Source organism: Corythoichthys intestinalis, chromosome 10 (assembly GCF_030265065.1).
Source record: "Corythoichthys intestinalis isolate RoL2023-P3 chromosome 10, ASM3026506v1, whole genome shotgun sequence".
Taxonomy (NCBI): Eukaryota; Metazoa; Chordata; class Actinopteri; order Syngnathiformes; family Syngnathidae; genus Corythoichthys; species Corythoichthys intestinalis.
This window is the reverse complement of record NC_080404.1, coordinates 24,521,950-24,534,811: the sequence shown is the minus strand read 5'-3', so window position 1 is coordinate 24,534,811 and position 12,862 is coordinate 24,521,950. Positions and strand designations below refer to the sequence as shown.

The window sequence follows — 12,862 nt, the reverse complement described above, 5'->3', positions numbered from 1 at the left end:
TTGGCCCGATTTTACCTCTAACTTAAAGTCTTGATGAGCTTAAATTGGCTGCAGTTACGAAGTCGGGAATGCTCCCTCCGGAAAAAAAAAACAAGATTTGACCAACATTATGTTTAACAAACTTTTCCAGCGTTATTTCATTGTATAGATGCATTTATAACAGTGGTCTCCAAACTATTCCACATTGGGCCGCCGTGGGTGCAGGATTTCACTGCAACCAAACAAGACCACACCTTTTCACCAATCTGGTGTTTTATAAGTGTAATCAGTTGATTGCAGTCAGGTGCTGCATGTTTAAGTAGAAACCACATTGGATAAAAGGTCTGTGCTTGATCGGTATGAACAAAAACCAGGACCCACAGCGGCCCTCGAGGACCGGTTTGGAGACCCCTGATTTATAATGATCATAAAAATATGTAGACTACTTAAACATTAAGAAAATGTGCGTTTTTTTTCTGCCAACTGAAAATTCGTTACAAAAGACAGTTACGACATCGGGAACGCTCCCTCTGGAACAAAACGCGATATGACCAACATTGTGACAGCCGATGCCGACCAAAAATGACGTAGTATCCGAAACAGATCACCAATGGACTCATTTGAAGTATATGAATGGTGGTCCGTTTTGCACTACACTGCCTGCAGGGTTTTCGTTCCACCGACAAACGGACGCATTCCCGATGCAGAGGCAGGTGGATTCTCCGTTTTGCCGGTTGTGGTGGTTTGGCACGCACGAGTTGCATTTCGATTTGTAGTGCAGTGCATCGTAAAAATTCCATGCGTCATCTTCGTTATGGATTTAAGAAAAAAAAAAAAAAAAAAACTTCGTCATGGATATAATTTAGGTTGCACTGAGATGTTCTTGAAAATTAAGACCACGGTGAAAAATTCCAGACTTACAACAGCTAATTTAATACTTTTAATACCTTTAATAATGGAAAACTAAATTCAATGCTTTTTTTAATACTTTTAATAACCTGCGGGTACCCTGTATACAACTCCTCGTTTAGCCATGTTTATTAACAAAACAAAACACAGGGCAAAATAAAATCTACTTTTACTAACAAACACCAATTTTCTTTAATATTGTACATCCACCCACATGTCTTAGTGAATGCATATTGGTTATCAAAGACTTGAGCAGACAAAGGGGGATCATCTTGAAGTGTTCGTTATACTGTACTAGTATATTATGTTACCAGGATGGGTGTCCAAAACCTTTTTTATTTAATGAGAAACTTAAAGAAAATTTCAAAGGCCTCAAAAATGTCTATTATTCACTCACCTGATTTAACCTACTTTCAAGGTGTCCAAAAATGGCTTCCATCAAAATGTATTAATTATATTTTCAATTAAAAAAATAAATAAATACACGCATCGAGTGTGTGCACTTTATAGCCAATGGGAGGCACCAGTAATGTTACACTCGTGGAAGAAGAGCATGTTGTTTAATATATATTTTTCAGTCAATAGTTGAAGCTTTGCTAATTTTTTTATCGCTGTAATGGGAGATCCCATTGTATATTAGCATTGGAATAGTGGGTGTGCTCGATATCTTTTGCAACTTGAAAGCAACCATTTTAGGCCAAAATGATATTCTCACCGGTGGGTCTTGGTCCTCTGCAAACACAGTCGTGATGACCGTTCCCTTCTCTGCGTTCGGTGCCACCATGCCTTTATATAGCTGCTGGCGGAAGACGGGGGAGAAGTCGTTCATATCCTGGAACCAAAGGGGGATAAAGATGGTTACTGGAAGGAAGGACTGGGCGATGAATCCATGTTATTGTGGGGATGCTTGGCAGAGCAAAGCTCCCCATGAAACAAACAGGAAGTGTCAGATTCCTAGTTCCATTCCCAATTCCCTTCCAGTCAGAATGGATTGGAAGTCTATCGCCGTCAATGGCAACCAAGGAGGTAATAATCCATGCTGGAGTCGTACTAAAAGATGTACCTCAGGCTCAGCTAGTCTACTTCAAATTATTGTCAAAATTCTTTGTTGTTGTTTTGATCATGTGCGCACCACCTTTGGCGAATCAATGAGGATGTTTAGATTGAACTATTCTGCGATTTTAAGAAACGGGCACCGTGCTACGACACATGGTTGGCATTATTCTAAATGGCAGTCACTACATGAGCCTGCTTTACTGAGTGTTATCAGGCGGACTCGCCACTGAGTGGAGTTTGCCCTTCGATGAGGGTGAGCTTTGTTGTCGACACGAAGGACTTGCTTCTGATTGACAAAAGCAGATCAATCCGCCCGCCCATCTCAAACTATTTTAAAATGGCAGACGCGGCCTCACACAGTCGCAGCCGATTCCGCTTCTCATATCACGTCTCCAGTGGGCTATTTGAAGTATCTAACATTTGATTTCCTCTTGTATTGTTTTGTTGTCGTCTCATTCGGAGGATGCTCCGCAGTGCAGATTGTCCTGTGTGTCCTACGCTCCACTACCAACTTCTTTCATACAGAGTGGTGATCACACAAAATGGATGATTTTTTTTTTTTTTTTTCCAGGAGGACTAGTTTATAAATCATTGATACCCAGGACTCTGTTACAACAATGTGAGGTGAAAGAAAGAGCCACTCCGAGGATTTTTATTTTGGAGGTTAACTAATCATTTGGGAAGTTTCCCGATCCAGGGTCTTTAATTTTCATACCTTTTAGGTAGTTTTGTCAACACAATGCAGTTTCACATAGTCATTAGTTTTTTCTTTAAATATGTTTTTACTTATTTCACCTCATGAAAATTCTAGTTTTTGTCATTTTCGTTCGTTTATGTCGATGATAACCTCGAGTTTTTTTGTTGTCTTTTTTTTTTTTTTTAATGAATCTTCATTTCTCTTTTTCAGTAAAAACCCCACACTAGCTTTACTACTACAACACCTTGTCCTTTTTGTTTTTTAACATTTCTAAACATATTTCCTCACGTTTAAGTCCAAACTATTGGTCAGTCTTTTTGATGTAATTTTCTGCTTAAAAAAACCTCGGAACACTGCAAGAAATTAAAACATCATTCAGTTCTTATGCCAATCTGTCAAAATATGACTTGCGTTAAACCAGGCTGTGGCGCAAAAACATGTTGGGGCTTGCTTACGTGAACCACTTCTGGATTATTATTATTTTTTTTAACTTTGTTTTGCCAATTTGCCTTTTTTCATCTCCCTTTGACTGCAAGCCATTCTCATTGCTGTTAGTGACAGACAACCAAATTACTTCAACTAGTTCTTCACAGCTTAAACCTTTTTATTCGCAAGCGTACAGTGCCTTGCAAAAGTATTCGGCCCCCTTGAATCTTGCAACCTTTCACCACATTTCAGGCTTCAAACATAAAGATATGAAATTTAATTTTTTTGTCAAGAATCAACAACAAGTGGGACACAATCGTGAAGTGGAACAACATTTATTGGATAATTTAAACTTTTTTAACAAATAAAAAACTGAAAAGTGGGGCGTGCAATATTATTCGGCCCCTTTACTTTCAGTGCAGCAAACTCACTCCAGAAGTTCAGTGAGGATCTCTGAATGATCCAATGTTGTCCTAAATGACTGATGATGATAAACAGAATCCAAATGTGTGTAATCAAGTCTCCGTATAAATGCACCTGCTCTGTGATAGTCTCAGGGTTCTGTTTAAAGTGCAGAGAGAATTATGAAAACCAAGGAACACACCAGGCAGGTCCGAGATACTGTTGTGGAGAAATTTAAAGCCGGATTTGGATACAAAAAGATTTCCCAAGCTTTAAACATCTCAAGGAGCACTGTGCAAGCCATCATACTGAAATGGAAGGAGCATCAGACCACTGCAAATCTACCAAGACCCGGCCGTCCTTCCAAACTTTCTTCTCAAACAAGGAGAAAACTGATCAGAGATGCAGCCAAGAGGCCCATGATCACTCTGGATGAACTGCAGAGATCTACAGCTGAGGTGGGAGAGTCTGTCCATAGGACAACAATCAGTCGTACACTGCACAAATCTGGCCTTTATGAAAGAGTGGCAAGAAGAAAGCCATTTCTCAAAGATATCCATAAAAAGTCTCGTTTAAAGTTTGCCACAAGCCACCTGGGAGACACACCAAACATGTGGAAGAAGGTGCTATGGTCAGATGAAACCAAAATTGAACTTTTTGGCCACAATGCAAAACGATATGTTTGGCGTAAAAGCAACACAGCTCATCACCCTGAACACACCATCCCCACTGTCAAACATGGTGGTGGCAGCATCATGGTTTGGGCCTGCTTTTCTTCAGCAGGGACAGGGAAGTTGGTTAAAATTGACGGGAAGATGGATGCAGCCAAATACAGGAACATTCTGGAAGAAAACCTGTTGGTATCTGCACAAGACCTGAGACTGGGATGGAGATTTATCTTCCAACAGGACAATGATCCAAAACATAAAGCCAAATCTACAATTGAATGGTTCAAAAATAAACGTATCCAGGTGTTAGAATGGCCAAGTCAAAGTCCAGACCTGAATCCAATCGAGAATCTGTGGAAAGAGCTGAAGACTGCTGTTCACAAACACTTTCCATCCAACCTCACTGAGCTCGAGCTGTTTTGCAAGGAAGAATGGGCAAGAATGTCAGTCTCTCGATGTGCAAAACTGATAGAAACATACCCCAAGCGACTTGCAGCTGTAATTGGAGCAAAAGGTGGCGCTACAAAGTATTAACGCAAGGGGGCCGAATAATATTGCACGCCCCACTTTTCAGTTTTTTATTTGTTAAAAAAGTTTAAATTATCCAATAAATTTTGTTCCACTTCACGATTGAGTCCCACTTGTTGTTGATTCTTGACAAAAAAATTAAAATTTTATATCTTTATGTTTGAAGCCTGAAATGTGGCGAAAGGTTGCAAGGTTCAAGGGGGCCGAATACTTTTGCAAGGCACTGTAAATCTCTCCTCCAAGTAGGGTTGGGCGATATGCCAAAAAACACAATTTTTTGATCGCTGCCATCTCTTCCACTCAAAATGAACTGGATGTCTGTCGCTGCCTACGGCATTGAAAAATAAGCATTCCAACCACCACAGATAAAATGAAATTGATGTCTGACGTGAACCATGTGACGCCACACAGCGAGCTTGAGTGTCAGGAGGTTCTTACCGTGATCCGGACCGTGACGGTAGCCAGCCCCGGGGGCGTAATGCCTCCCTGGTCGACAGCTTCCACCTGGAAAGTGTAAGAGACTCCCATTCCCAGAGCTGCCAGATTCTCAAAGTCCAGAGTCTGCAACACGGCCAACTCTCCCGTGATGGCGTTCAGGGAAAAAAGCCGGCGGGCCGATTCCGACTTGATTCGGTAGGTGACGTTGGAGAAGAGGTCGGCATCCGTTGCCTGCAGGGAAAAGGATTAAACCCCAAAGACATGAAAAGCTTGCAGTTCCGCTTTGTTCCTCGGGAGGCAATATTACATCACGGCGGCACGAAGGAACTTCACCTCGAGGGATTCACAGCCAGTGTTACTCACTGACACGCTCGAGGGCTTTCTACTCTCGCACAAGCCGGAGTTAAATTATACAACACCTCCACATATTCTGCGGCACTGGGAATAAGAACATATCATACAAAGGAAACTGCTAACGACTCAACCTAATGGTGACATGGTGGCCCCTAAAGATGTGTGGGGATATGGCTTTCTTGAAGTGTCCGCACAATGTTAGTGGAATGGGCATGTACTGTATATGGGAGGCCAATTAGTCGCCTATCTTAGGGATTCCAAAACACTATGTGGACAGTCGTCTTGTGCTCAAGAACAGGGTATTCGACAATAACAAGACTTGCATAAGCCTGTGACAAGACCGAGAAGTCATCAGGAACATAAAAATCAGTTAAAAAAAAAAAAAAAAAAAAAAAATTTAATGAGTTAAATGAGTGGCTTGTGTGTAAAGCCTGTTAAATCTGGATTTAACTGTCAAATGTCACTGCACAAACCAAGTGGAGGGATGAGTAATTGCGAGCAGATTATAGGCGACAATTTCTTCAGCGGTAGGAAGTGAAAGAGAACATTCAGGGTGAACGGTGACATGAATCTGCCTGAACTATGAGTGGACCCCCGTAGAGTAAATGTAAGACAATTAGATCTGGGTGTACCTCGGAGAATAGTGTTAGCATTCGTGCACAGATGCGTGTTATTGCAAATGATTCATACGTTTACGAGATGTAATTTTCTCCCGTGAAGCCAATATACAGTATGATTTATGATGAAGTATGATCAAATCTGAATGTATTCATAATTGATTAGTTAAACCACTGCCATGAATATTCATTGTTTATGCATTTGTGTCTTGTGTATCTGCAGCTCTCCTACATAATGCCCTTTACTTGAACTTTTTTTCATACAGTATATACTCTTCTATATGGATTACATATCGGTGAATGTGAAATTTATCATATAACTAAACCAACTAAATTGTAATTGGGTCATCGCACAATTTGGACACTTTACATCCCACTCTCCGGATTTTTAATAATACACTTAAAAAAATACTTAAACATGTAGTCTGAATAACTGTACTTGTCCTGCGACCAAATATAGAAAAAAGAATGCTTGAAAATTGCTTTAGAAATACTGAATATGTCTCGAGTAACCCCTAAAATGTCTTTTTTTTTTGTTCCCACTCCTCGAATGACCAAATTATGTTTATGTGTGTGTATTATTTGTTTAATTGCTGTCTCTTAATATTTCCAAAACTCATAACATAAACTGGACTGACAGCTTCAGACAGCATTCCAAAAGAATTGCTAGAAATTATTGTTTCAATTTTTCATATTTTTATACAAGTCTTGACTGCACGTCTCACTCAGCTAGAGTTGCCATCCGTCCCTTGAAAAACGTAATTGTCCAGCATTCAGAAACAATAGTACGCGTCCCGTATTAACCTGACAACGGACGCGCTTTGCCCCGTATTATCATGAAAATCAAAAAAATGGTTTTATTTGTAAAACAAACGAATACTGGAAAGGTGTTTATCAAGAATATGGAGGGGAGCGCATTCCCCTTCCTTCTGACCAATTAGCCGACAGAACAATGACAATCCCGCTCATCTCATTGGTGAGGAGGTTCTGTGGCTTGCCGTGAGAAAAATGGAAGGCAAAATAAGAGTGTCGGAGATTAGAGGTTTGGGTGAAGCTCAACGAAAAAGCCTGTTCCTAATAATGATCATTCGTGTTCTTTGTTTACTTTATTTTCAATATTTCTAACATTTTTGTGTTCTGTCAATTTCTTTTGCATTTATACCTTATATTTGGAGTGATTACTGCAAAACTGTTATCGCTGATGGTACTATGAATGCACCTAAATTGTTACAAAAAAAAAAAAAAAAAAACACAAAGACAAACACACAAAAAAGCTCAAGACCTTAAGGACTAAATTATACAAACAAGATGTTTTTTTTTCAGGGACTTGACAACCCCACACTCAACCTCATGTAACCCTGCTATGCGTATAATCAGCATAACGCTAATTTGAGCAAGTCTTTGAGCTAGCTAAAGTGCTAGCTTCTACTACTGGGAAAAAGCTAAATAAATTAATAGCATAATTCAACAAAAGCTAATTCAATGTGCTTACATGACATTATAAATTTGTCCAGATGTGCAACACTGATCCTGTCACTTTGCTAAATTAAAAAAATTATAAGATACAGTAATTATAATATAAAATGTTACCTTTGATCTGTATGCAGTGCTAATCAAGTCTTAGATAGCTTAATATGTTTTATCAATATGTAGCAGAAAACCAAAGAAGTTTATCTTCTCCGTCAGCAGTAACAGCGAGCTACTGTACTACTTCTGAGAAAATGCTAACATTAGTACAGATTTGCAACACTGTGACTGTGACCATGCCAACCAAGTACAGTAGGCTACATGGTATTTCCTGGTGTGACCATACTTTGATTTCAACAAAAGAGGATACTCGGCCTTGCCTCGAGTTACGTTTTGTAATTAACTAACTTAATTTTACTCGAAGTTAACTCAAAGATGCTTTAGCACTTTAATATATTTAAAAGGTGCCTCCTCCATCTGGATAGAAAATTCAGTTTTATAACAAAATAATAGCTATAAACCCAAAAACACAAATTCTCAGAGGTTACTCAACAGGTTTTATTATTCCTAACTAAATAGAACGATAATAACGTTAAAAAAAAGGTCACCCTAGTATTTCCAATAACAAAATTTCTAGTCAAAATGTCTTCCAATTCTGGAATAACACACTTACAGTGATAGATTCATTTTGAGTGGGAGGGGTTAGCCCCTCCCACTCAAAATGGACTGGACATCTATCACCGTCAATGGCTGCTAGCCCTTCTGGCATACACTTACGCTAAGCGTCAGGATGACTGTCCCCACCGGGCTGTTCTCAGGCACGTTGACCACGTACGTCTGCTGCGAAAACACCGGGCTGTTGTCGTCGATATCCGCCACCAGCACCGTGAGGGTTAGGGTGGTCCGCCGGGGGTCCGAGGCCCCGTCGGAGGCTTCGATCACCAGCTCGTACTCGCTTTGGAGCTCGCGATCGAGTGGCGCCTGGGTGTAGATGCTGCCGTTGGCGCCGATTACAAACAAGTCGGGATGATTGATGATGCGGTAGCCCACTTGGCCGTTTGCCCCCGCGTCGGGGTCCGTGGCCTGCGGGGATTAAAGATGGAGAAAGAAGATAAATGATTATCTTTGTGTGCGCGCTACTTGAATACATGTAGAAATGAGATGTTCTCGCCAAGTATTGAGCACTAAATTACATGATGTACTATTTGAACCACGCCATAATTAAATGTTGCCAAGATCCTGCTGTGACTTGCTACAATGACTGCAATTTCATTAGACGAGGCTGGGTACGCCTGTTCAAAATACAGCCTAGACAGAATGTAGACAGGATGAACACAGACTGAAAATTAAGCCTGATTTTTTTCGGATCAATGTCAGCAAGGCTTGATCATCAAGTATTAAGAAAAAGATTATCCTTAGCAAAGATCTTTTGTTGGGTTCTGGGTTATGATTGATATTTGCAAAGCGATGAGACATCTTGCCACAAATCATTTATGTTTTTCATAGGTACTTTGGTACTCCCGATACTTTGATTCTGTTCAGTACCTCATCCTGAACAGATTTGCATGCTTTCATTTTGAAATTGGCGCCAAAAACTAGAGATTTCTGATTTGTGTGACCGGGTGTGTGCACTACTTTACTTGGCTCACTTTTGTGTCCACAGTCGAATACGTTCATTCGTCCCCTCCAGGTCAAAATGGATTGAGATCTAGCGCTGTCAATGGCAGCCAATGAGTTAAAGAGGAAGTGATCCCAAAAATTACATAAAACCAACAGGAAGTGACCCGAAATCCACCTGAAGTAACCTGGATATGCCCCAAAAATCAACAGTAAATGAATTAAATTGTGACCCCACAATACCCCAAAATGTAAAGGAAGTGACCCGTCAGTGCCCTATAATTACAAGGAATTACAACAACAGACATCCAACTCACTTAGACTGCAAGGACTATCTGTCAATGGCCATATTTGAAGGCCATTGACGGAGCGAGAAATCCAACCTTTTTGGACAGGGACCCAGTCAAAATGGATAAGACGCCTAGTGCTGTCAATGGCAGCCAGTGAGTTTACTTATCTGGCCAAAAATAAACTGGTCCAGTCGACATGAGATCCAATTTCCATGTAAGTGGCCCAAAAACCAAATGAGTTTGATACCCCTGCTTTACTGTACAATAATTGTATAATATATGGCAGAAGAGCTGTAATGAAATTTTGTTATGCACTGCATAATGACAAATAACGATTCAATTCTATTCAATTGAAGAAAAAAAAAAGTAGTAGTAAAAGGATGTGGCTTCTCAACCAAGGCCAAAAAACACCGAAACCAAGTCGGGATTTAGACTTTTGGAAGTCAAAACAATGACCACAACGAAGATCGAAGCAAGACCAAGACAAGTCTTTTTCGATTAAATACGAAAAAACGATCTAAACCAAAACAAGTCGAAGAGTGAGGTTTTTTTTTTTTTTTTTTTTTGAGTCAAGACAACGACTGCAACAATATTTGCAATCCCGAGTCCAGATGTGGGTAGAGTCGCCAAAAATTGTACTTAAGTAAGAGTAGCGGTACTTCAAAATAATATTACTCAAGTACAAGTAAAAAAGTATTTGATGAAAAAACTACTCAAGTACTGAGTAATTCCTTACAATATCTTATTTATTTTTAAAACGAAAGCATATTTTTTTTCTCAGCATAAGGTCATCTATATGAACTGTTATTATCATTATAGTATAACCTATTAGATGACCATATTAGGCCAAAAATATAGCAGAATCATCGAACTCTAACTGAAAAAATACAAATGAAAATCACACGTCCCAAAAGCATGACCAAACCTTTTTTTTTTTTTTTTTTTTTTTTTTTTTAAAAACAAAGTGTGACCGCAAACAAGGTAGGCCTGGCCGGGAAGGAACTCGAGACGCCAAGGAAAAAACAGCGGGTTTCCCCTAAAGAAAAAGGCCAAAATACGGCACACGAAATAACAAAACAAACAATAAACTAAATGTCTCAAAAATGGAAAATTAGGTCTGGTCTCATCAAAATATTTTTTTACAAGTCTTTTTGTCAATCTTCCGCCTCCCCCTTCACTTCATCAGGTCGTCTCTTACAGTATATAGTCCTCCAGACCAGTTGCAACTAAGTGGCTTAAGCAGCCACACCTGGAGGAGTTGTGCGGCATGTTAGGAGACGTAGTCTTTCGGCTGGAAGCCATTTTGACTGGATTCCTCATCTCTGGCCTAAGAATGTAACGGTCCTCCACTACTTGCCCCCGCATGATGTCACAAAAGGTTTGTATGAATCGCCGAGCTACCGCTTTTCTCTATAATTCTATCGCTAAATTCTGTTTCATTTTTAGTCAAATATCTTCCATGTTCCCACTTATGTTGTCATCTCTATGACAATGATGTGCTGATTGGCTGAGAGAGCCTGCATGCTGCTAGCTAGAGTGGACGGACCGCAGCAGTGTAAAACACGGGCCGCACCTGGCACTTTGCAATCTGTTTGTTTACATGCCAGAGGTGCATTGTATTTTTGTTTAGTCAAAAGAAACCCAACTTTACCACCTTCGACCTGTCTTGTACTTGACCGACATTAATAAATGGACCCATTCTTGTGGAAGTTCAAGATTTGTATTTGAGGACCCAAGCTCTAGTGGATAAACACATTTTCCAACATGAAGCTAAAACTCGCTCTGCTTTCCGTCTATCGGTGCCAAATAAAAATTAGGCGAGAGTTTGAAATCCGCACTTTTGTTTTTGACGGCTGCGCTCTAACAGAAATACTTCATTTTTTTACGGCGCTTTAAAGACGCCATTTGTTTTAACGTTAGAACTAGGGTTGTTCCGATCATGTTTTTTTGCTCCCGATCCGATCCCGATCGTTTTAGTTTGAGTATCTGCTGATCCCGATATTTCCCGATCCGATTGCTTTTTTTTTTTGCTACCGATTCAATTCCAATCATTCCCGATAATTTTTCCCGATCATATACATTTTGGCAATGCATTAAGAAAAAAATGAATAAAACTCGGACGAATATATACATTCAACATACAGTACATAAGTACTTTATTTGTTTATTATGACAATAAATCCTTAATATGGCATTTACATTATTAACATTCTTTCTGTGAGAAGGATCCACGGATAGAAAGACTTGTGACTTTGTATATTGTGACTAAATATTGCCATCTAGTGTATTTGTTGAGCTTTCAGTAAATGATACTGGAGCCATGCCCAAATGCATGATGGGAAGTGGAAACATGACTGTGCGTAGTGCTACCAATTGATATATCTTCTCTGCGTTGGGAAATAACATAAGGTGTTAAGAAAAAGATCAATTGCTACCTTGCTTCCCCACATTGCTACCCATGATATTTCTAATCGTAGGGAGAGGGATTGTAAGGCTTTAGCCAATTAAAGAAGGCTCCAAAGGCTGCTAAAATTCACTCTACTCATTTTATGCTGCCTTTTATCTCTCTATATAGGTAAAACGGCACCATTACAGATTGAGCGCGACAATGCATGAGTGGGTCGTGCAACGCATGCATTAATAGCGTTAAATATTTTAACAAGATACATTTTTTAAAAAATTAATTACCGCTGTTATCAGGATAAATTTGATAACCCTACCTTCAGCCTAAACTAAAGACTCTGGATGAGTGTAACATATTATTTCTGTAACGTTAAATACAATTAGAAAACGATTTAATTAAAAAATATATATATTAAAAAAAGGCATGGCCGATATTTTTTTGCCGATTCCGATACTTTGAAAATTACGTGATCGGACCCGATTGATTGATCTCTAGTTAGAACACCGAGGTGATCACAAGACTTGACTGCAGGCTTCTGTTATGTGTAGTGATGTATCTGTATTGTTACGTCTAATTGGTAGAATGGAGTCATGTGATTATTGTTGCTGCGTCTGATTGGTGAGACTGGGTGAGCCACTGTGCTGTTCAAAATAAAGAGAGAAAAAAAAAACATCCACTCTAGTGCAGCCCAAAGTAGCAGAGTAAGAGTAGCGTTTGTTCCTCACGAATCTACTCAATTAAAAGTACAAAGAATAGCGTCGTAAAACTACTCTTGTAAGTACATTTTTCTCAGAAAGTTACTCAAGCAAATGAGGGTAAATACAACACATTACTACTCACTTCTGCCCGAGTCAAATCGCCGGCTCTACGATTCGGATGCGAGATAGCGAACTAGCCAATTAAGTGCCCGTCAACGCATCATGCCAAGTGTCAGCTGTCGATGATGCAACATTATTAGCATGCAGCGGCACCGAGGGGGGTAAAAAGATACATCAAAAGTCATAAGTAAG

General features: G+C 39.7%; 1 protein-coding gene across 9 annotated transcripts in view; it reads right to left on the bottom strand.

The window, feature by feature from the left end:
* Positions 1-12,862, bottom strand: part of LOC130923355 (protocadherin-15) — a 490,939-nt gene that overhangs the window by 132,387 nt on the left and 345,690 nt on the right. For all 9 annotated transcript variants that reach the window (XM_057849017.1, XM_057849014.1, XM_057849016.1 and 6 more), the window contains 3 exons: positions 8,319-8,624; positions 5,104-5,334; positions 1,604-1,720 (listed from right to left, as the gene is read on the bottom strand). In XM_057849017.1, coding sequence (XP_057705000.1) covers positions 1,604-1,720; positions 5,104-5,334; positions 8,319-8,624 — 654 coding nt within the window. The remainder of the gene's footprint in view (positions 1-1,603; positions 1,721-5,103; positions 5,335-8,318; positions 8,625-12,862) is intronic.